This window comes from Puma concolor, chromosome B1 (genome assembly GCF_028749965.1).
Source record: "Puma concolor isolate L17-30 chromosome B1, mPumCon1.1.hap2, whole genome shotgun sequence".
Classification (NCBI taxonomy): domain Eukaryota; kingdom Metazoa; phylum Chordata; class Mammalia; order Carnivora; family Felidae; genus Puma; species Puma concolor.
Window position 1 is genome coordinate 78,246,342 of NC_141670.1, and position 26,190 is coordinate 78,272,531.

At 37.1% G+C, this 26,190-nt stretch overlaps 1 protein-coding gene across 1 annotated transcript; it reads right to left on the bottom strand.

The window, feature by feature from the left end:
* Nucleotides 1-8,340: 8,340 nt before the first annotated feature.
* Nucleotides 8,341-24,793, bottom strand: KANTR (KANTR integral membrane protein). Its single transcript, XM_086702954.1, is given in 3 exon segments — nt 8,341-8,528; nt 8,692-8,743; nt 24,665-24,793. Coding segments are annotated over 3 exon segments (369 nt in total).
* Between the last annotated feature and the right edge of the window lie 1,397 nt (nt 24,794-26,190).

Here is a 26,190-nt window from a genome sequence, read left to right on the forward strand (position 1 = left end):
TCTATCCGTGAACATCATATATTTCTTCTTTTTTGCTGTCCTTTTCTACCTTTCGATAATGTTTTGGAAATTTTCTCCATATAAATGCTACTCATTAAAAAAATTCTATGTATTTTGCAGTTTTTTTTGTAATTGGGGTCTTTTAAAAGTTACATTTTCTAATTGTTTCTAGAATGTGGGGATGCTATAGATTTCATATATGATTCTTTATTTCACTTCACAATTCTGTTGAATGCTTTTCTCATAATTTGTCTATAGATTCTTTTAGGGTTTTTTAGGCTAAAAGTCCTACAATCTGTAAAGTAATGACACCTATGCTTACTCCTTTCCAAATCCATAAATCTTTGTTTTATTTTCTTTTACTAACTGGTTCGGATTTCCAGGACATGGCTAGTAGAACCAGTGATAGAAATACCACTGTCCCATGTTTGACTTTAAAGGGAGTGCTTCAGCTTCCCATTAGTGTAATGGTCAGTCCAAGTTTTTAGGATGTATCCTTTTTCGGGTTAGTGAAGCTTTTTTTTGTTTTTGTTTTTTTGTTGTTGTTGTTGTTTGTTTTTTTCTAGCACTATTGTGCTGAGGTTGGTTTTGAAATATTTTTTATTTATTAATTATCATGGGTAGGATCAATGTTATCTAATGCTTTTTCCCCCTCTACCTGTTGAGATAATCACGTAACTTCTCTCTCTCTTTTTTTTAATTCTTTTTAAGCAGGTTCCACACTAAGGTGGGGTTAGAACTCACAGCCCTGAGATCAAGGGTCGCATGCTCTATTCCACTGAGCCAGCCAGCTGCTCATATAACTTCTCATATAATCTAGTAAAGTGGTCAATTATGTAAGTACATTTTTATCACAGTTAATCATCCTTGCATGGCTATTATAAATAAAATCAGTTACGGTCTTTTAAAAATATACTGCTAGATTTGGATCAATATTTTGTGTAGGATTTTATATGCTTATAAATGAAATTAGTCTGTAATTTTAGTTTTTAAAAGTATCTTGGTTTTTGTATCAAAGTTACTGTTGGCTTCGTTAAATGAGTTAAGTACCACCACTAGTCCCCTTTTCAATTAGTGAAATAATCTGTGTAAAATTAGAATATCTGTTCTGTGAATGTCTTATGGAACTTACCTCTCCCTTGTAAAGGCATCTGAGTCCAGGGTTGTATTTTTTTGTGACTGAACATAATCTTTTAATAACTGTTGTTATATTTACTAATGTCTTTTCACTAAAATTTATATGTGTTTATATGTATTAGAGAATTATTTGCGTGAGTATGAAAATATACCAATCTCCCTATGACACAACTCTAACTTATATAAAAAATATAATGCCATACATATTATTTATGATAATGTCTAACCAGGGACATAATTTTAAATTCTTTGCCCCTTTGTAAATCCTGAACTCCTTAACTTTTGGAATATTTTATTATCCATACATATCAGATTTAGTATGTTGGGGGCATAACAACAGCTAATATTTATTGGTACCTATTCTGTATCAGGAAGTTATGTTTTTACATTTAATGCCTATAATAATCCTGTGAGAGTTGGCTAAGCCCATTACGTTTGAGTAAAGCCTAGGGGCTAGATAAATTGCACAAAATCTCATGAGTAGTGAGTGGCAGATTTGAGATTTAAACTATATGTGTCTGAGGGAAAGCTGGTGTTCTTTTCCCAACATCTTACTGGGAAGTGGATAACAAGGACTGAGAATCAGTTTTGATAATAAGTAAATTTTATTGGTGTTACTGTTTGAAATTCATGATACATGCTTCTAGGAAATCATAGTCAAGGCTTCTAGGAAAGTTGACTATGGTAAATATAAATACTGCTAGAGCTTTCATGTACTGTCTAATAGCCTATACACTGCACAACTCCAGGGGCCACTATTTACATGGGCTCCAAAGTGGATGGTGCTTCTCTGGATTTATGCAGTATTATGGTGTTTAATGCTGCAAACAGGTATCTACATTGCAAGGTTCTGAGGAAAGAAAGAAATCATTCCAATGAAGATATTCTTTCTTTAAGTAGAAGATGAACTGCATTATTGGGCTGAGTTTGGGGGTTCCTGTTAGTTCCGGTTACATGTCCTGTTAGTACATGTAATGAGACTTGTTAGGATTGTATTTTACAAAACGTGTACTTTGTATTTGCTGTTCTCAGTTTACTTCATAAAAAAAGGAGAAATATATTTTGGTTGAGGGCTGCTAATTACCTTCCAAATTTTTCTGTGGGCATCAGCTGTAATATTAAAGAAGTTTAAAAAGGAAATTCACAAGGTTTGATGATTTGCTCTTGCAGTGCAATGGAAAAAGGAAGCAAATGTGTTTTCTTAAAGAAGTCCAGACTTTCCCATTTAATTACTTTCCCTTAATGAAATGCAACATGGAGTTCTTAGTAACTAAGGATAAGTGACAAATACAGAAAATGTGACAATTTATTTAGTCATGATTGTAGATTTGTTAGTAATTGGTATACTGATAAAACAGAATTTCATAATATGCACATATTTTATATGCACTAGAAGTTTTGGGGTTTTTTTGAGACTTTATTTCTGGCCAATATTGTGCCCATTATATTTTATGCTTTCAATGCAAAAATTTTGCAGTATTTCTGATTTCCCCTGACCCATCCATTCTTTTGTGCTCGTTTCTCCATTTTCCACTAGACTTTGACTACCTTACTCAAGATATATTTTTCTCCTTCCAAGTCCTTTTTTCACAGCAGTATCCATTCTCCCTGCTGGCTGTCAGTTCTTTTTCTCCTCTCAAAGTCATTTCAGTCATTGTTCTTTATGCCTCTCAGAGGAATAAAAAAGGGCTGGTCTCTGAATTATTATTTCTCTTTGAAGCAAGGAGAATGCAGAGTGTGCTAAAATCACTTTAATTTAATAGGCTCCCAAAAAATGAATTCAGTTTTTTCTCTGCTGCCATTAAAAAAATTTATTTATCCTGTCATTTAAACTTTATAATAGATTACAAAAACTTTTAACGTTTAAAATGACACGAACATTTGGGACTTTTTATTTTGGACTCACCTTAAGGCAATGTATAAAGACAGCGTTTCTCTGTGGCAAAATCTTTGACTTCTCAAAACAAATGTGTTAATGCAATGTTTCTGAGTGAAGTAAAGCTAAACAAGTTAACGTTTTTCCCCTTCAAGCAAAAATTCTGCACTTATTCCCTAGGAAAATCTTGAAGTCTTTCTTACGTATTACATACATATGCACTTATGCATGCAGTCCCCAACCTGCACCCTCCAGAAGTTAAAATGTTGGCTCATTGACTAGGATGTAGTATGCATTTCCTCACAAGAACAATAAAGTCGCTGGTTAAGGCCTATTCAGTGCTAGTGTCAGTGTTATATCACTGTGTCTAACAGCATTGACAATGTTGCTTACATGAGCACTACATTTTGAGATCTGGTACCAATGATGGTTATGAGGTAGGGTGGGCAAGGCCTATCAGTGACATCTCCCTAGTGAATGACCTTGGACTCCAATGTTCAGGGAGAGTGATGAAGATCACCTATAGTCGGAATCTGAGTTACAACTAGCTACATATGATCTCGAGGTTATTTTTACTTGTTATTTATATGGAGTAAAAAAAACTCACAGATCTTGAGGAAATAAGATAATCTTCAGAAAAAAAAAAAAAAAAAAAAAAAAAAAAAACGAAGCCACATGGGAACCTCCAGTTGTGAAAATTAGAAGAGAGTGTGGTATAGGTCAAGGATTCTTAGATATACCATAAGCAAATATATAGGTGCCTTAACATAGTTTAGTGAAAATGTAGTTAGGGTTCCCTGAGTGGCACATTTCTATTTTCAGTATTGACCATAAAAGCCCCTTCAATTTTTCTTTATAGCCAAATCTATTATAACACTGGGCTAAAGAACGCAAACTTTTACTGCCTTATTCACAAAGAAGTCTCAGAGGCTAAAAGGTGAAGTATTAGTCTTCTTTCTTCAAATTGTGTTTTCTCTAGGTCTAACTACTCTAACTACCCAGTTTTCCTTGTGGAGTCTAAAGTGTATTTGTATACAGATTTCAGACCATAATTTTAACCTTTAGAATATCCTCTCTCTGTTCCTCTTTCTCTCCCTTCTCTCTCTTCTCTTGACATTTGTGTTACATTTATCTTATTTCTCAAATTTGGTAATTCAAATATTGTGCCTGTATCTAATTTCATTAGATTTCTCCATTTTCATTTTTTTCTATTGGAATTAGGGATTTATAAGCTTAACGTACAACTATGTGTGCAAACTCTGTGCAAATTTTATTTTATTTTTTTTCTGGGAATTTAAGACCCATGGTACCTGAATTTTTCAAAATAGTTTTAATAATAGAACCTGGAATTCCTCCCTTTGTGGAGCTGGTTTTTGTCTAAATGGAGGTTTAAATTTGATTCTTAGTCTAAATTCTGTTATTTCTGGGTTCAATCTGTCTTTCACCTGAGAGTTACATAACAGAGTCTGCATGCTAGTTAAAATAAAATCCCCAAAACAGTAATAAAAACAAATGTTATTGATATTACTGTACTAAATGTCTGTGATGGACAGTTTATTATTTTTGCATACTGATTTGATTGAAAAGATTTGAAAATCAATTTATATCAGGTAATTTGGGATGAGGTTAAGATACAAGCAAGATATAAGAATCAAAAGAAAACCAGAACTAGATGTCAGCTCAGAATCCCAGGCAGTTCCAAGGATTGGGACAATAGGACTCTATGGATTTTGAGTTAAGGACTCTACTGTCAATGAGATTGAGTTATTTTTCATATGTCTGCTCAATTCTGCTCTCTCTCTTGACTACATTCTTCACCCTCCATTCTATGTATATCCTTGTCTACCTTCTGCTTTCTGCTTACACATGATTTTGGTTTACTCATAAATTGGGCTGTCAGTTTCCTACACCCTATCTTTTTCCATGAGTCTTCACTGGCCTTCTCTGACAGCTATAATATATATTTTTTTACAAGTTTAAATTCCCTAAGATAGAGGTTGATTTTTTTCATGTCAAAACATATTATAGATTGCCAGCTAGACTGTGGATTGGCTTCTTACGGATTAAATGATCACTTTGGTCCAACCAGCAGATGCTGCCCTAACTTTGAAACAGCTGCCTTAGGCTGCCACTGTGCAGAGGCTGTTGGGATAGGCAGTTCCCATATGAAGAGGCCACTGGCATGGCAGGTACCATGATTAACAAATTGAGTTACTGTGGAGTATCTAATCCCTTTTTCATGTATAATCTAATGATCATTTCTTTTGGAACAATGACCTAGAAGCACAAGATCTGAAGCTTCTCAACATCCAAAAAACAATTATATTATGTTCAGTAGAATTTGGGTAGTAAGTATATTTTGCTGTATTCTAATAGTTTAAAAGTTGCTAATTTCTCTATATCATTATGTGTTAAATATTAATTAATCCAAACTATTTCTTAGGACACACCAATTCCCAACAAGTGATTATTGATGTGCTGAGAAATCTTAGCGTCTTGGAGACAAATCCTCCCACCCCTGCCCCTTCAGCTGTGAAGTAATGGATGGCAAAATCTGCTGCATATTGTCTTATGGATCCTTACCCTGCATGTGTTTTGTTTTGTTTTTTTTTTTTCCTTTGAATTGCTGGTAAGAGCCAGTAACAATTTCTGTTGATCTGCAATCAATTGTTAAGATGTGCTCATCATTATATAATAGGAGGTAACAGCTTCTCATTAAAATATTTGATCTATTAGGCAATGAGGTGCTTTCCTTTAGAAATAAAGTCATACAAGTAGGGTTGCTTTCATAGGAAGAATATCTTGAATATTCTTACACCCAGATTCAGTAATGATTCATCAGTGTGCAAATAATTTGTATAATGCAATTAAAGTCTAGAAGTAAATACTTTCCAATTCTTACTACTGTAAAACACACTTACTTTTTTTTTTTTTTACCTTAACTAATATTTACTAACTACTGTCATCTGTAATATCACCATAAGTCTAGGGGCGCCTCGGTGGCGCAGTCGGTTAAGCGTCCGACTTCGGCCAGGTCACGATCTCGCGGTCCGGGAGTTCGAGCCCCGCGTCAGGCTCTGGGCTGATGGCTCAGAGCCTGGAGCCTGTTTCCGATTCTGTGTCTCCCTCTCTCTCTGCCCCTCCCCCGTTCATGCTCTGTCTCTCTCTGTCCCAAAAATAAATAAACGTTGAAAAAAAAATATCACCATAAGTCTAAATTGCAGTGACTGGTTGCTGAAAAAGCAATGGAAACTATAGGGCTTAGGAGTGTGTATTGTAGAATTCAGGTAATAATACAAAAACAATTTTTTTGAGGGCTTTGGGTATTATAAGATGGTCAAAATGAATTGCTTAAGTCTGTCTGGAAAATATAGCTACTATTTCTAATATTTATTTCCATAATTTGGAAGATAAACTATAAGAGATGTCCTTAAACACCAACAAATTATATCCAGTTGGAGGACTGGACTGGTGGGCTGTAGGATGGTTAGAAGGGAATCACTATTAATCGCCTACTGTATACCACGTAGTGTGCTATATGTATGAAACATTTATTATTATGCTCATTTTCAATAATGAAGTTGGCTTAAATAATGCCTAATGTCACACAATCCTTTGGTTCATGTCCAAAGTTCATAATCTTTTGATGACATGATGCTGCTTCACTTTGACTCCTTTCTGGTATTCTTCCCTTTCTCAGTATTTCTCAATTAATGATGATTTCTTCAGCTACTTAATGATAGTTTCAGTATTCCAGCAGGTGCATTGTAGGCTGATGAGGAAGGATGAGATGGAAAAGTAACTTGCTATAAACTTTTGGACTGTTAAAGGACTCTCAAAGGTCTTACCTTTGAATACAAGAAAAGGAGGATAAGTACTTGCTATTTTTAGGCCTTCCTGCCATGATTGGTGATTGTAGAATAGGGAGTAAATTAGTAGAATGGTTGAGTAAAGCTGTGACAGTGAATGAAGGTATTTTTCCTGTGGGATACCCAGATCAGTTTCTATATTATCTCCAAAAAGCCCACTAACTTTGAATTCTTTTTTATAGTCTAAATTTATGGCATACACTGTGCAAGAAACTCTAGCATAAATAAAGAAGTTAAAGATCAGTAGGCTTTAGGGAAATGAAGCAAATCAACATAATAATCCATTGGTTTGGGGGCAAAGGCTCTTTAATTTTTTTTCATGTAACTTAGGTTAATTAGAATTAAGCCCATAAGGCTAAATGCATTGTCTACTGTACAAATTTAATTTAATTCTACTTTAATTATAATTAAAATTATAAATACTTATAAAATCATAAATAATTTTAAAGCTTTTTTTTGTTTTGTTTTGTTTTGTTTGAGAGAGAGAGAAAGAGAGAGAGAGAGAGAGAGAGAGGAGTGAGAGCAGGGGAGAGGGACAGAGGGAGAGAAAGAGAATCCCAAGCAGGCTCCACACTCAGCACAGAGCCTGATGTGGGGCTTGATCCCACGACCCTGGGATCATGACCTGAACCAAAATCAAGAGTTGGATAATCAACCTACTGAGCCACCCAGGCACCCCTAAATAATTTTAAAATTATAAATAAAATTATAAATAATAAAATTATAAAATTATAAATAAATCTTCATTTTACCTTCTAGTTTTATTAATCTTATATATTAGAACATATTTCCAGTGTTCAAATAAAGATTTATAATCTACATTTTCTATTATTAAACTTAATCATAAAATTTCAGAATAAGGGACATTAGGAAATCATGTGGTCTCTAGCTTTCAAACTGATTTATTGCCTTAAAAAGATATTCAGCTCTGATATGGTATGAGTCTAGGGATCTAAAATTATGAAAACAAACAAAATTTAATGAAATTTAATTTTGAAAATTATGAAATGACCCAAAATTTAAAAAGTAAATGTATCTTTGAGTATTGGTTGGTTGATATAAAAACTAAGTAAACCAACTTGATCTAAATATTATTAACAGAATACTTTAAACAATGGCAGAGCAGACCATATGCTGAACTATAAGACACTTCTCAACTGCTTTTAAAGGATTAAAATTATGCAGTTTGTTCTATGATGACAATTGAATTAAGTAAGTATTAATAACAAAAAACTCTTAAGGATCCTAAAATATTTGGAAATTAAATCACATACTCTAAAAATCACATGGGTCCAAGAAGAAAAGCAAGGGGAACTAGAAAATAGAACTGAAATGTTAATTAAAATATAATATATCAAAATTTGTGAAATGCAGCTAAAGCAGGGATTAGAGATACATTTATATCTTTAAATGCATATATATAAGGAGGTTTAAATTCAGTGATCTCTCTTTCCACTATTAGAAGCAGAAAAAGAACAACCAAAAGTTAGTTGAAGGAAGAAAATAACAAAGAGAAGAAATTAATAAAATAAAAATCAAACAAACATTAGATAAAATCAATAAAACCAAAGTCTTGTTTTTTGAAAAGACCAATACAATCGATAAACCTCTGACCAGAATAATCATAAAAAAGTGAGATACAGTTTGTGTGTTTGAACCCCATGTTGGGTTCTGTGCTGACGGCTCAGAGCCTGGAACTTTGGATTCTGTGTCTCCTTCTCTCTGCCCCTCCCCTGCTCACACTCTGTCTCTGTGTCAAAAATAAATAAACATTAAAAAGATGTTCAAAAATAAATGAATAAGTGAGATAAATCACCAATATCAATACTGAAAGGGGGGATATTACTACAGATCCTATAGACTTTCAAAATATAATACAGGATGTTTATGAGCAATTTTATGCCAATAGATGTGACAACTTAGATTAAATGGATGAATCCTTGAAAGACACCAATTACTAAAATGAACTAAAAAAGAAATAGAAAATCAGGATAGATCTATATCTAAATCTATCAAAGAACTTGAATTCATTAATAGAAACCTTGCTTCAAAAAAACCCCAAAAAAACTCTGGACCCAGATAAAATATATGAAGGAAAATTTCCAAATCTTACAGAAACTCTTTCAGAAAACAGAAGAGGAGGCTAAACTCCTTTTATGAGGCCAACATTACTCTGATATCAAAACCAGGAAACATTACAAGAAAAGCAAACCACTAATCAATATCCTTTCATGAACACAGATGCAAAAATCCTTTACAAAATACTGATAAATATGTAATATGCTAGAATCACTCAGGGGGATTTATAACTGGAAATGCTAATCCAATTTACACCCAACCTGGCTAAATGAGACATTTAAGTTTGTACAAAACTTAAAATAAAAAAATCAACTTTGCTAGGGGCGCCTGGGTGGCTCAGTTAAGTGTCCAACTCTTGATTTCAGCTCAGTCGTGATCTTACCGTTTGGGAGTCTGAGCCCCATGTTGGGCTGTGTGCTGACAGTGTGGAGCCTGCATGGGATTATCTCTCTCCCTCTATCCCTGCCCCTCCTCACTTGCTTGTGCTCTCCCTTTCTAAATAAACATTACATAAAATTTAAAAACCCTGCTAAATGAGAGTTTATTAAATGTAAATATATCTATAGGTGTACCATACTTATAAAATATTGTAACATAATTCTTTTTTAGTTACTTCTAAATATTTACAATATATTTCTTGTCCCTTGTTTTCCTGGAACCTTTCCATTAGCATTGGTGTTGTGCCAACTGAGAAGTGAAGGAAAGAAAAAGAGTAAAAGAAAAATTTTTAGTTGTCACCTCTTTCATGGTCTAAAATAATTTTTCTATTTAAGGTCAGACACTGAAAAAACACAAATCTTTTAAAATTGAAAGTATAATGTTTGGTCATGGGAAAAAAACTTATGTAATATAAATAAGCAAATCCCGTGCTTGGAGAAAAGTGTTATTAAGGTCTTGATAAAACATCTCCACGCTAATTTAATTGTAGATATGTCTACATGAAAAGAACCAGAGAAAATCAATAATTTATGAGTTCTAATTTGGGCAAAATGGCTATAAGACTTGCTACTTTTGGGTCTCGGTTTCCTCATGTATAGAATGTGAGAGCTCAATTAGATGTCTTTTTTTATGGTGTCTTTATGGTTAAGTATATACAAATCCGAAGTTAATTTCATGACTCTAAGGCATAGAAATAAAAATAAAGTCCACACAAAACAGAAGGTGGCAGTGTTGTTGAAGAAAAGGGTTAGATTTTAATCCTAGTAAATGCAGGTGGATTGCTATAAAGGTGTTTGTACTTTGATAAAATTAGTGCTGTAGCAAATTAGTGACAAACCACTAATTTAGCAGGATTAAGATATCCTGTTACAATAGTTATGTTTTTCTGAGGTTGATAACATCATTATACATGACATTGCTTTACTGTGAAATGCGAAAGAATCAAATGTGATCACCTAACGCTGACACAAATATAGAAGTCATGCTAAGCACAGGGCTTTCAAGCACAGAGCACAGAGCTTTCAAGTGAATAATAATTATTGTTATATTGGTTTCTGGTATTTTGAAAGCGTTTGTCTGGCTATTATTAAGTGATGACTTTCCCATATATATTTGCAATTTGGCATGGATATTTTTAGTGAAGCGAAGAGTTTCATTATTTTGTTTTGTTTTGTTTTCCAACTTTTTGAAATGAAGGAACATTCAAGCATATATATTTTAATGGACTTTAGACAGCTTATCTTTAACACTTGGTAATGGAATTTAATAATTTGGTCTTTGTTCTATCTGAAACTATTTAATAAGAGTTAAATGTTGATACTGGGCTTAATATGTGAAGTTAAATGTGATCTTTTGTTTATTTATCAGAACATACTAGAAGAATATTGTTCAAGAAAGCAACAGATTGTTTTTTTATTTAAAAAATTTATTTTAATGTTTATTTTTGAGAGACAGAGCATGAGTGGGGGAGGACCAGAGAGAGAGAGGAACACAGAATCCAAAGCAGGCTCCAGGCTCTGAGCTGTCAGCACAGAGCCTGATGAGGGGCTCAAACTCATACACCATGAGATCATGGCCTGAGCCAAAGTCAGAAACTTAACTGACTGAGCCACCCAGGTGATCAAGAAGGCAACAGATTGTCAGGGAATTTGTTGGAAGTCAAGATTTTGTTTACAGTGTTTTAATATATTTTACTTGGGTCAGGTATAGTTTTCCCCCAGGGTCCTTCAGATTCCTACATTAAGTATACTGCTTTTTTTTTTTTTTTTTAATTTTTTTTTTCAACGTTTATTTATTTTTGGGACAGAGAGAGACAGAGCATGAACGGGGAAGGGGCAGAGAGAGAGGGAGACACAGAATCAGAAACAGGCTCCAGGCTCCGAGCCATCAGCCCAGAGCCTGACGCGGGGCTCGAACTCACGGACTGCGAGATCGTGACCTGGCTGAAGTCGGACGCTTAACCGACTGCGCCACCCAGGCGCCCCTAAGTATACTGCTTTTTATTAGGATACCCTCTCCTCTCAGCATTTCTTGGAATATAATCTTCCAACCTAAATTCTTCCAACCTAAATTGTCTTTCTGTCCCCCTGCAAAGTTTTTGAGAAAGGTTAAACTATCAGAGAAAACAGAATCAGCCATGTCAAAGATGAAGCATGCATGAAAGACTAAATGTTAATGCTAACACTCCTATAAAACCCCTTTCTCAGTGTGTGTGTGTGTGTGTGTGTGTGTGTGTGTGTGTGGTTTCCACGAAGCTCACAGGTAGTAGGGAGAAACCAGTATGGGAGAGCGGGGCCTCTCCAGTGGCAGAAGTCAAAGCCTCCAGCCCTTGTACTGCTGGGTTGCCACCTTTTATGCTTGTCAACCTGCTCCCCGATTACTGTGGGCTCTTGTAGCAGGAGGACTATAATTTCATTTTAGGTAACATTCTCTTCCTCCATGAGGCCAACTCCTCTCTGTGGTTATTATTTTATAGGAAGAGTTACTCCATATCATGTATCACCTTGGTTTCTCCACCCCCCAATACCATCAGTCTAAACTACACATTCCTATATCTGTGGTAACTTCCTATTTTGTACCAGGAGCCTCTATTACTGCCTCAAATCCCCAGTGGCAGCAATAGTAATGGTGACCTCCTTGTCTTTCCTCCATTATATGCTCCCATCTCAAGAATTTTTTTTTTTTATATTGGGGTATGGTTGAGATAACATTATATTAGTTTCATATGTACAATGTAGTGATTCGGTATTTGTATATATTGCAAATGATCACCATAATAATTCCAGTAACATCCATCCCTATACATAGTTACAATTTTTTTTCATGTGATGAGAAAGATCACAAGATCCACTCTCTTAGCTACTTTCAAAACTACAATAAATATGGTATTACTAACTAGAGTTACCATGCTGCATATTACATCCTTATGATCTATTCATTTCATAACTGGACACCTCAAGATTTCTGTAATTGTTGCTCTCTCTGTCTGGAATGTTTGCCCTCTGATAATCACATGCCTAATTTGCTTGGCCCTCTCAAATCTTTTTTGTTCTAATGTCATTTTCTCTGAGAGGACTTCCCTAATTACCTGGAAATGCTATTCCCTCCCCCTTTCCCATTTGATTCTTCTCCATAGCACTAAACACCTTCTAATAACTACGTAACTTATTTACTGATTTTGGTTACTGTTAGTCTTTCTACACGAGAATGTAAACTCTATCAGGGCAGGAATTTTGGTCTGTTATATTAATTGCTGCATTTTCAGTGCCTAGAAAAAAAAGTGCTTGACACAAAGAAAGTATGTAATAAATCTTTGTTGAATGAAGGTATGATTCAGTTTCCTCAATGGATATTTAAAAACATTTTTTAAAGGCTTATTTATTTTTGAAAGACAGAGAGAGTCAGAGCACCAATGGAGGAGGAAGAGAGAGAGAGAGAGAGAGACACAGAATCTGAAGCAGGCTCCAGGCTCTGGACTGTCAGCACAGAGCGCAACATGGGGCTCGAACTCACAGACTGGGAGATCATGACCTAAGCTGAAGTCAGCTGCTTAACCAACTGAGCCACCCAAGCGCCCCAAAATGTTTGTTTGTTTGTTTGTTTATTTATGTATGTATTTATTTATTTATTTTATTAAAAATTTAAAAAAATGTTTATTTATTTTTGAGACAGAGAGAGACAGAGCATGACTGGGGGAGGGTCAGAGAGAGGGAGACACAGAATCAGAAGCAGGCGGGACCGTGAGATCTCATGGACCATGAGATCATGACCTGGGCTGAAGTCGGATGCTTAACCCACTGAGCCACCCAGGCACCCCTGCTTATTTATTTTTGAGAGAGAGATAGAGACAGAGTGTGAGCAGGGGAGGAGCAGAGAGAGAGGGAGACACAGAATCTGAAGCAGGCTCCAGGCTCTAAGCTATCAGCATAGAGCCCGAGGCGAGGCTCAATTCACACACTGTAAGATCATGACCTGAGCCAAAGTTGGATGCTCAACCGACTGAGTCACCCAAGTGCCCCTCCGCAATGGATGTTTTAAAAATATTTCATGAAGATTCTTTGTTTTATAATTCAACCAAAGACAATTTACAGAAAAATATGTGGCAACATAAGACATGAATTAATATCCTGCTGTACAGGCTTAATAATCGAATCATTTTCAGATACAGATTAAGGCCAGCTGAGATCTTTTTGCATCTTCACATTGATGAGTTTATTATTCTTTGCTCACTGTTTCTTCTAGTAGCCTTCAATGATTGTTTGGCTGGCAAGTCACTAGACAATGTTGCCAGAAGGTGCTGGCTATTCCCCCTCCCTTCCTTTCCTTTTCCAGGCCAATACTGAAAAATGCAAGAGGCAAAACATATTCTACAGATCACTAGTCACACCGCTTCCTCTAAGGTATTTGTCTAGGTTATGCATTTAAACTAGCAATGCAAGTTACAATTTTATACTTAAAGAAAAGTATTTTGATAGCACTGTATCTGGTGAATAAGACATACTCTGAACTTTACCCAGACTGGACAAACTTCTTTTCTTTATAAAGTTAGCCTTATTTCAAAATTCCTCCTCACCCCCACTGCCCCTTCTCATGAAAAGACCTTTTCAGTCTTCATACATTCAAGTTTTCCTCATTCTTTAAGGCTCAATTCAAAGGCTTCTTTATTTTTGTCCCTGACTTCTCTAGATGGAAATAGTATCTACCTTCTCTCCACCACCAAAGCATTTTGATTCTATCTGCATTAAATGTTAGTCTTGCATTTCAAGGAGTTTACAGGTCAGCAAAAAGATGAGATGTATATGTTAATAACTGTGACACAAATTAGTGGTTATTTGGTATCCTTTTAGATAATCAGATAAAATGCTGTGAGCATTTAGAGGACAGTGCAGTGGCTTCTGTTTCTCAGTGGAAATGGCAGTGGGCCCTTGAGGAAAGGATACAATTTAGGGGGCAGAGAGAAAGAGGAAAGAAGGGCTTGCTAGGGTAAGGTATAAACTGAGGAATGTGAGCAGGAATTCTTAGGAAAAACAGAAATTGGCTCAATGAATAGAGCATAACAAAGTTTATCAAAGGAAAGTGAAAATGGGTGCTAGGACTGGAAAGATAGCTTGGGCCAAATCATGAAAGGCTCTGAGTGCCGGGCCATGGAATATAGTCTGCTATTATAGATAGAGAACCACTGATATTTCATCAGAGGAATGATGTGGACAGAGATGTACTTAAGGAAGATTAAATTAAACCAACGTATACATATAGTGGTTAAGAGGAGAAGAGACTGTAAACAAGGAGATCAGTGCAACAGTTCAGTGAAGAGATGATCATAATAGTAGCAGGTGAGAAAAGAAAGAGAGAGATGGTTAATTGACATGGCCAAGCTATAAGTGACAGGACCAGACAACTGACTGGTTGAGAAAAGGTGTTGTGTCTAGGTTATTGGGAAGATGGTTTCATGGGCCAAATTACACATGCAGGCTTTCATTTATGCAGAAAGAGGAGTTTTTACTGGGGAAGGGAGGAAATGTTGAGTCTGAGGTGGCTTCAGGAGTTCATTGAAGAGTTGATATCTAGTAGGTTATTGGACGCCAGTTTATTTAATTCACGAATATTATTACGTGAGCAACTTAAAGTGAGGAATGGTGTCTGAAATCTTTCATTTTCACCTTTCATCTCTCCAGAGTACTAGCGCAGTGCTAAGCACACTGTAGGTACTCAAGAAATGCATATTGATTGACCCATGCATTTTACTTTAGAAACCAGGTTTGGGGAAAGAAGGTACTAACCTAACTCTAAAATTTCTGATTAATGTTTGTATTTCGGCTGTGTTGGTTGTGAGTCTCCTCTTTCATTCTTGATTTTGTTTATTTGGGTCCTTTCCTTTTTCTTTTTGATCAAACTGGCTAGGGGTTTATCAATTTTGTTAATTCTTTCAAAGAACCAGCTTCTGGTTTCATTGATCTGTTCTACTGTTTTTTGTCATTTTTGTTTCTTTGTTTCAATAACATTGATTTCTGCTCTAATCTTTATTATTTTCTATCTTCTGCTAGTTTGGGGTTTTATTTGCTGTTATTTTTCCAGCTCTTTAAGGTGTAAGGTGAGGTTGTGTATCTGAGACCTTTCTTCCTTCTTTAGGAAGGCCTGGATTGCTATATACTTCCCTCTTATGACCACCTTTGCTGAGTCCCAGAGGTTTTGGGCTGTGGTGTTGTCATTTTCATTGGCTTCCATGTACTTTTTAATTTCGTCTTTAACTTCTTGGTTAGCCCATTCATTCTTTAGTAGGATGTTCTTTAGTCTCCAAGTATTTGTTATCTTTCCAAATTTTTTCCTGTGGTTGATTTCGAGTTTCACAGCATTGTGGTCTGAAAATATTCACAGTATGATCTCGATCTTTTTGTACTTGTTGAGGGCTGATTTGTGTCCCTGTATGTGATCTATTCTGGAGAATATCCCATGTGCATTGGAGAAGATGTGTATTCCGCTGCTTTAGGATTAAATGTTCTGAATACATCTGTTAAGTTCATCTGGTTCAGTGTGTCACTCAAAGCCATTGTTTCCTTGTTGATTTTCTGTTTAGATAATCTGCCCATTGTTGTAAGTGGGGTATTCAAGTCCCCTAATATTATGGTATTATTATCAATGAGTTTCTTTATGTTTGTGATTAATTGATTTATATATTTGGGTGTTTCCCATTTGGAGCATAAATGTTTACAATTGTTAGATCTTCTTGGTGGACAGACCCCTTAATTATGATAGAATGCCCATCTTCATTTCTTGTTACAGTCTTTATTTTAAAGTCTAGATTGTCTGATATAAGTATGGCTACTCTGGCTTTCTTTTGGCAACCTTCAGCATGATAGTTGGTTCTCCATCCCCTTCCTTTCAATCTGAAGGTGTCGTTAGGTCTAAAATGGGTCTCTCGTAAACAGCATAAAGATGGATCTTGTTTTCTTATCCATTCTATTACCCTATGTCTTTTGATTGGAGAGTTTAGTCCATTGACATTTAGAGTGAGTACTAAAAGATATGAATTTATTACCATTATGTTGCCTGTAGAGTTGGAGTTTCTGGTGGTGTTTTCTGGTCCTTTCTAATCTTTGTTGCTTTTTTTTCCCCATCTTTTCTCCCCTCAGAGAGTCCCCCTTAAAATTTCTTGCTGGGCTGGATTAGTGGTCACAAACTCCTTTAATTTTTATTTGTCTAGGAAACTTTTGTCTCTTCTTCTTCTTCTTCTTCTTCTTCTTCTTCTTCTTCTTTTCTTTTTGTACATTGAATATATCCTGCCACCCCTTTCTGGCCTGCTAAGTTTCTGTGGATAGGTCTGTTGCAAACCTGTTCTGTCTTCCCTGTAGGTTAAGGACTCTTTTTCCCTTGCTGCTTTCATGATTCTTTCCTTGCCTGAGTATTTTGTGAATTTGACTATGATATGCCTTGTTGATGGTCAGTTTTTGTTGAATCTAATGGGAGTCCTCTGTGCTTCCTGGATTTTTATGTCTATGTCTTTCCCCAGGTTAGGAAAATTTTCTGCTATGATTTGCTCACATAAACCTTCTACCCCTTTTTCTCTCTTTTCATCTTCTGAGACCCATTCTGATAGTATTCTTTTTTAATGAGTTTACTGAGTTCTCTCATTCTTAAATCATGCTCTTTTGCCTTAGTTTCCCTCTTTTTCTCTGCTTCATTGTCCTCTGTAAGTTTGTCCTCTATATCACTGATTTGCTGCTCTGCTTCATCCATCCTTGCCGCTGTGGCATTCATTTAAGATTGCAGCTCAGTTACAGCATTTTTAATTTTGTCCTGACTAGATTTTACTTCTTTTATCTCTTCAGAAAGGGATCCTAATATATTTTCAACCCCAGCAAGTATTCTTATTATCGTGATTCTAAATTCTGGTTCAGACATCTTTCTTGTATCGGTGTTGGTTAAGTCCCTGGCTGTCATTTCTTCCTGTTCTTTCTTTTGGCAAGGGAAACAAAAGCAAAAATGAACTTTTGGGACCTCATCAAAATAAAAAACTTCTGCACAGTGAAGGAAACAATCAGCAAAATTAAAAGGCAACCGACAGAATGGAAGAAGATACTTGCAAAAGACATATCAGATAAAGGGTTGGTATCCAAAATCTATAAAGAACTTATCAAACTCAACACCCAAAAAGCAAATAATCCAGTGATGAAATGGACAAAAGACATAAATAGACACTTTTCCAAAGAAGACATCCAAATGCCCAACAGACAGATGAAAAAATTCTCAATGTCACTCATTATCAGGGAAATACAAATCAAAACCACAATGAGATACCACCTCATACCTATCAGAATGGCTAACATTAACAATTCAGGCAACAACAGATGTTGGAGAGGATGTGGAGAAAGAGGATCTCTTTTGCACTGTTGGTGGGAATACAAACTGGGGCAGCCACTCTGGAAAACAGTATGGAGGTTCCTCAAAAAATTAAAACTAGAACTACCCTACGACCCAGCAAATGCACACTACTAGGTATTTATCCAAGGGTACAGGTGCTGTTTAGAAGGGGTAAATGCACCCCAATGTTTATAGCAGTACTATTGGCAATAGCCAAAGTATGGAAAGGGTCCAAATGTCCATTGACAGATGAATGGATAAAGAAGGTGTGAGATATATATATTTGGCAATCAAAAAGAATGAAATCTTGCTATTTGCAACTACATGGATGGAACTAGAGGGTATTCTGCTAAGTGAAATTAGTCAGAGAAAGACACATCATATGACTTCATTCACATGAGGAATTTAAGGTAAAAAACAGATGAACATAAGGGGAAGGGAAGAAAAAAATAATATAAAAACAGGGAGGGAGGAAAAACATAAGAGACTCCTAAATATAAAGAACAAACAGAGGGTTGCTGGAGGGGTTGTGGGTGGGGGGATGGTCTAAATGGGTAAGGGATATTAAGGAATCTACTCCTGAAACCATTGTTGCACTATATGCTAACTAACTTGGATGTAAATTTAAATAATTAATTAATTAATTTCTGATTAAAAAGCTTCAAGCCTCTAAAGTGCCCTTCATTGACTTGAAATTCCCTACACTTGAATCCCTTGAGCATTACAATGTAGCTGAATATTAACATGTAAATGGTGTCTGGGTGGTTATAATACATTAAATCATTAAGCCTTATTAGTTAATATATTCCTTAAATGAATGTTTCATTTCTTTAGAACACCTGGTCCTCAGGGAATAAGAGAAAGGACAGATACTTTGAGAGGGGAGGAAATGAGAAGGGAAAGTAAGGGTCAGTGAGCAGTCCAGTACAAGGGTGAATTTGGGGCAGGCTTGCAGCAGAGGCAGGAGGAAAAGAAAGGCAGGCAACCTGCCTGATGGACAGGCAAAACCCAACAGAATGCTAAATGAATGGGATCATTTAATTCAGTCATTTGTCCTCACTTAAAAAAAACCCTGTAAATTGCAGTGTTACAATGACTATGAGGTGGGGTCAGGAGACCTGCTCTCCCTTAACTGGTCGCATTGCTGAGACAATCTTTTAGCCTTCCAGTACCTCTTTGTGGAAAGAGGTTTTGGATCTAGAGAACTCTGAAATCTCGGCTCTTTCATTTACTAGCTTTGTGCCCATAGAAAATGTACTTAACCTTGTTGATTCTTAGTTTCCATCTTTGTAAACTGGAGATGTCATTGCTTCACACTTTTTAAAGAAGAGGAATGAAATGACAAATATATAAAATAATTGGCTAACTCTAGGATTCTAGTAAATGTTATCCTCTTTCCCCTTTCCTGTCTGAATCTATGAAATGATAGAACTGGACTATATGCACACTGTAGGTACACATTTCCCTGTTTCTTCTTTTTTGTTTTTTTAAATGATTCTATGAATTCTTGAAATCCTTCCTTCCACTTTTCTGCCAAAAGTTTCCAAGAATCATAAATTAATGCTGCCAGAAAAATGAGTCAAATAAATGACTTCCTTCTTCTCTCTCTCTCTCTCTCCCCCCTCCCCCTCTGTTACCCTTCCTTTCCATTTCCTCTCTATCCAGAAGGCTGTGTCTTAGCCTGCTAGAGGGAGACTGCAACTGGGCCTTTCAAAATGGTACTGATGAGGTTTTGGGGTGATGGTGGGGTTCATGGGGCTCGGAGCTGATGGCCAAGAAAGAATTCTTGAAGACATCTTTGGTGCAAAGAGGTGATTTTGTTAAAGCAGGGGAAAAGGACCTGTGGGCAGGAAGAGCTACACTGAGATTGCGTAGAATGACTAGTTATATACTATGGACTTGGGAGAAGTAAAGATAGGAGGGAAGTTTCCAAAGAGACTTTCATATGCTAAACACTCACAGATTACTGGAGGCCTACCTATTGTCAAGCTAAGGTTGTTTTTCTCTCTAGCAAAGAATTAACATTAAGACAGTAGGGAGTTCCTGGAGAAATGTTATACTCTACTCTGTATTTGCCTCAAGTATTTGTCAGTGGGCTGAAGGTTATGAGGAAATTCAATTTTACCTGCCATTTCCTTCTTGCCTTTGTTCCCCACATCATTATGGAGGGGAGGTTGATGTTGGGGCTGTAGGAAACTGAGTCTAAAGGTTTCTGGAGATTAGGCTATTGATAAGATTGCTTTTTCTTGTAAACTGGTGGAGACTCTTATCAGTTTAACCCAATTGTTTTTTGTCCATTCTGTTTTTTGGGTAGCCAGGAGTGTCCAAGGAATATCATACATATCCCACCTGGTGTGTGTGTTGTGTGTGTGTGTGTGTGTGTGTGTGTGTGTGTGTGTGTGCTAGCTTGTACTTTGCCTTCAGCCTGCCATATACTCCCTCATCAGTACTAAGTGATCATATGTGAAAACAAGGCTACTTTTTTTTTTTTTTAACTGGCCAAAATGCTAGCACAGATATTGGCAGGAGGAAACAAAACTAAGATTCCTTAGTTTTGGGGATAGTGATTCAGGATTCATGTACTATTTGCTGGGAAAAAAAATACCCTTGACATCACCTGAGGAGGAAAGGAAATGGGTCCTTTTGGTAATCCACACAAATACAGATGGCCAGGAATTGCTAAGACCACTTGTAGGAACACTGATCAAGCAGAGGTGTTCACTGATTACCTGGTACAGTGAATATGAGACAAGCTTTTCACACAGATTCCAAGGCCATTCTTGATTCTTCTAGGCCATCTATCTGAAACAGGGATGGGGTCTTCCCATTGCCTGATCCTGACTCTTGAATCCTAGCTATTGAAATTTGGACTGAAGTGCCCCAGCTTCCCCCTGACATTTTTTTTCTATTACTTACAAGAGGTTTGCTTCTGTTTTTCCCCTGGAGTGTTCGGTGTTGGGTCCCTGTTCTCTTTATTATTCCTTGTGTTTGCTCCTTAGCTTTTTCTGTTCTTACTTGACCAGAATCACAAATATACTAACAATTTTTGATTTTTGTTCACCTCAAGTAAGCCTGCAACCTGAACCCCATTTCTGAATAGAAAGAGTTCTTTTCTGTGTTTTTCTCTAAGATTTGTCCATTGACAATATTCAGGATCCCCACCTGGAGCCCAGGTTTGCCTACTGTGTGCTGAGTGAAATTGGTAATGGATCTTTATTTTAAAATTATTTTAATGTTTATTTATTTTGAAGGAGAGAGAGAGAGTGAGCATGAGAGGGGCAGAGAGAGAGGGAGACACAGAATCTGAAGCAGGCTCCAGGCTCTGAGCTGTCAGCACAGAGCCCGACGTGGGGCTCGAGCTCATGAATGGTGAGATCATGATCTGAGCTGAAGTTGGAAGCTTAACCGACTGAGCCACCCAGGCATCCCGGTAATGGATCTTAACAAGATACCACTCCACATAAAAGAAAGGGAGCCAGTCCTCTTTCTCTGTAAGTTAATTTGCTATTCAAAGAATAATGTTTTTCATGTTCAGAACCAAAAGAGGAATGTAACTTTCTGCTATTATTTAATTACTCTCAGTTTCAATTAATTAATTAGTCAAAACTCATCTGAAAAGGTTGGGAAATAGGATTTGATCTAACGAGATTTGCATGTAGGCTGGCTGGAAAGAGATCCACAGGATGAGGCTCCAGCTCACCAAAACTCCTGATTCTGGGCTCAAACTCTTCATTGACTAAGACAAAGCTTTTCCTGGCCACAGAAATCCTCTGTGCTTTTTTCCCACCAAAAAGCTCTAACTCTTGTGGCAGCATCAGAGAATATTCTGAGAATCATGCATTTCATCAATTTCTCATGGAGTAGAATAATACCTACTGCTATTATAAGCTATTTCCATAAAATTTAATGGACTTATTTCTGAGAACAGAACTGATAAAGGTGATTACCTCTAGGGCATAGGAACGAAGGATTCATATATTGCATTTGGATTGATCCAAAGTTGGGTTTTATACAATAAATAAAAAGACCAGGAGAGCAAGACAGATGAGGAAATATTGAGGACCTAACTAAAGGCATCTAGGAATGAGCCTTTAGCTCAAAAGGCAGCTAAAAATTGAAAATAAATGGGGAAAGGGTGTTATTGAGAGACTGGAGCTTTCAGTGATGTAAAGAATTAGATACACTGTGCTAAGGTAGTGAATAAGTTGGAGAGTTAGGAAGTATTGGTCATTCAGTTAGGAAATGTTATTTAAGATTTCAGAGGGAATAAATGTTAAGGCCTACATAGTACATGTAGATACTTTGTGAGAGGAGCTGCATCAGTTAAGACTGTAGTAGTAGGCTGGGGCCATAGTGAAGGTCTTGTATGCCTCTTTAAGGAGCATGAACCATCTGAAGGCAGCTGAGGTGTAGCAGTGGGATCTTTATACTGAGGAGTGATAGTATGAGCAGGTGCTTTTAGGATCAGGTATGTGAATGTGTGCAGAATGGGGTGACATTGCAGGCAGGAGACCAGTTAAGAGGTTATTTCATCAATCCATTTGACAGACAAGGAGTGGTTGGTCTAAGATAGAGGCAAGTGTTACAGGAGAGATTTGATTTGTGAAGCTTTTCTGTGATAGAACTAATGAATTCTGGTGATGCATTGGGGTATCAGGGGTGAGAGAAAGGAAGCACAAAATATTCCCAGGATTTTACATTTGGAGTATCACCATTAATTGAGATAAGAAAAATAGAATAGGTTTTGAAGAGAGGTGGGGTGGGACAAAACCAAAATAAGTTTCAGTCACAGTATGTGAACAGAGCCTTTGAAACATAAAGATGGACCTGTGTGTCTGGATCTTGAGAGAGAACTGGGGCTGGAGATGAAGATTTGAAACTCATGTCCTGTATAGATGGTGGCTGAGATCATAAAGGGACAGGAGGTGGTGTGAATAGAGGAGAGTACTCACTATGTAAACATGAGAACTGCTGGGAGTAGAGGTAGAAGTCAGTAGTGAAAATGATCAGAGTGGGAGGAGGAGAAGCATATGCTCTTAGGGCTCTGGAGAGCAATGGAAGAGACCATCAACGTGGGCAAATGCTGCAGAAGACCAGGAAAGACAAAGACAGAAATAGAGCTGGATTTACCAACTGGAAGGTGATTGGGTATTTTAATGAAAGCAGTTTCTGGGGGTGTGGAGGCAATGAATTGAGGAACATACTTGTACTGAGAAAAAACAGACAGTGAGGCTAGAACTTGCCTCTGAGAACTCTGGTGATAAAATATACAGCAGGGGTATCTGGGTGGCTCAGTCAATTAAGTGTCCAACTTTGGCTCAGGTCATGATCTCACAGTTTGTGAGTGCAAGCCCTACATGGGGATCCCTCCTGTCAGCACAGAGCCTGCTTCAGATCCTCTGTCCCCCTTTCTCTCTGCCCCACCTCCCCCTCTCAAAAATAAACATTTAAAAAATGTTTAAAAAATATAGGTGTACAGGAGTAGAAAAGAAGGGTCTCTGGTGAAAGTAGTTTGGTGGACTCAAGTACTAAAAGCCTTAATCTTGCAAAGGCTACAAGAGAGTTTGGAAGATGTGGTCATAGTGACAACACTCCTTATAGCTGTGCATTCCTGGGCTTGAACTAATGTAATGGTTATGACTTGGGGGATATGAATTTGATCTTCAGTATGTCTAGATCTATTTGCTAGCAAGCTGTATTATAAGCAACTCTGTTGGATATTATTTTAAATATCCTTCCCACCCCCCACCCCCCCTTATCCAACTGCAAACATTCCTTTTTTTTAATTTTTTTTAATGTTTATTTATTTTTGAGACAGAGAGAGAGAGAGCATGAACGGGGGAGGGTCAGAGAGAGGGAGACACAGAATCTGAAACAGGCTCCAGGCTCTGAGCTGTCAGCACAGAGCCTGACGCGGGGCCTGAACTCACGGACTGCGAGATCATGACCTGAGCCGAAGTCGGACGCTCAACCGACTGAGCCACCCAGGCGCCCCTAAACATTTCTTTTTTTTTAAATGCAGACCTGGTCTGTGGAGATGGTTCATGGCTGGTGGCAGGTGCAGGCTTTGAGACTTTCTCTTCCATGGACTGTTTTTCAGTCTTCCCTAGTTCTCTGAGATCCTCTGAGAGTGAGGCTCTCTGTGCATGAAGAGTCAGATATCTTTAGTTCCTTTGGTTGTTATTTCCTTGATAGCATTGATTCAGATTGACCCACAACCTTCTGTGGAATTCCTGCCCCAATCTCTTCAATGAATGACATGTTAGCTATGAAGACTATTTCCAAGTTATTGTTTTAATAGACCTTTGCCATAAGGATCAAATAAACCATGACTACTTCACAGTGGTTAGAAGACAAATTTAGATTTAATGGGAGAGCGCTACTAAATCACAGTATAATACATGGAAAATTTATCTCCTTTTAATGTCATATTTCTTTCTAAATGGCTCATGAAAGTAGCAGAGTATTCAAAAAAGTTAAGACTTTATGACAGGTTTCAAAAATATCTGAAAATCAGTATATATGTTCAAGTTTAATAGTTCCATATCATAATACCCATAATAGATTTTAAAAACCTTTCTTGGCAATTAAAAAATTAACTAATGCTAAAGAGATATAAAAAAACCCCTAAAACCAAATGAAATGTGTCAAGATTATTAGGTAGAAGCTGAAAATGAGTATGTGGGTTGGAGGATAAGGGTAGACTTTTATTTAAAGCTATCTAGAATTTAGACAATGTGAAATTACTGATCAGTGTAATTCTCTCCTTCGGCAACCAGGGGAAAGAATTCTCCCAGTGGTTAGAAATCTGAGTCTTTGTGTTTATGACAATGTGACCTCTAAAACCATGGTAGACAGGGGTAACACTAAATACAATTTTGGGCCAGGTAAAATTTATTTTCAGTACCTTTGGGCCTTCTTTTCTGTTCTCTCCCTCAGGGCTCTCAGATTCTTCCTGGCCCCTTGCTCTGCCCAAACCTCCTCTCAGAGAAGGGTTAGCAAAGGAAATGTTCAGCTTAAGTTGAAAATTGCCCATGTTTTACCTTTTCTAAAGGAATTTATATTATAAGCTCTTTCTGTATGAAAGGAAGGCTTGGCCTCTATCAGATTTTCAGGCATTAGTTAGTGGATGGAAAGGTCTTTATGGGGCAAACAGGGCTTCTTGGCATGTTTAATATCATACTACATTTATAGAAGCTTACCATAAACATCTACTCAAGACCAGCATGGTTTCAACAAGTGGGCTGAAAGTGTGACTATGTATTTGCCATGTTGCATAAGATAAGCTGCATGTGTTCATCTAGAAAGAGCTGGGTCTGCCTACTCTCATTTGCTCACATCTTACTTAATCCTCAGCCCACAAAACCCAGCTTCTCTCCCTCCCCACTCCTCTTAAAGTCACTAACGACTCCTTAGTTATTCAATCCAGTAGACTTTTTTTTTTTTTTTCCTGCGCATTTTCATGTCCTGGCAGCAACATTTGGTACCAACAACCATTCATTCCCCCTCTCTGTGGTCTCTTTGGCTTCCAGCTTCTCCTTAGGAATTCTGCTGACTTTGCTCACCTCTCATATGACAGACTTCTTGGTCCTTTCTTTTTCATCTACCCTCTAGCTAGGTGAACTCATTCATGTGCATTGATTGAACTGCACCTTTTGTCTTCTTCATATCCAAATCTCTATCTTTAGCCCAAATCTCTCTCCTGAACTCCAGATCCAACATCTGCACCCGCAAATTACACAGACACCTCATGCATCCTAAACTGAAGTCACAAACCTCTTTCTGCCCTGATCTTTCATTGGTTTTAATCAAGATAGAAACTTTGGCATTATTCTTGTTTCTTGACTCTTTCTCATGTTTTCCCAAATTCTGTTAAGTTTGTGCCCCTAAATATGTATTTGAGCATACCTGCATGTCTGTTTATTGTGACGACTGCTTTATTTTTGGCACCCACCACTTCTAGTCTGGGGTTCTTACTCTTCTTTTCCTCTGATGAACGCTTTGTTTTGGGGCTAGAGCTTTCCAAACTTGAAATTAGTTCGTTCCTTTGTCATAGTTCTTTTTGTATCACCTGTAGAGTAAAGCCTGAATTCTGTAGCCGGGCATGACTGATCTGTTTCCTATCAACTGCTCCAGTTTTCTCTCCTAGCTCTGACTCTCCACCTAATATTTCACCCTTTAGCATTATAAATCTCTTTGAAGCATGTCAAGCAGGCACTTATATGCCTCCAGATTTGGGCAGATGGCATTCCTTTTGCCTGGAATGCCTTCTTATCCTTCCCAGGCTGAGAAAAATCTCTTTTCTATTTATTTTTTTTTTCCTTTATGAATTTTTGCCTGACACCTCCAGAAAGACATTGGTCCTTTTTCTTTTATGTTCCCATTGTATCTTTTACATATTTCTAATACTTCTGTTGTCATACTGTATTGTAA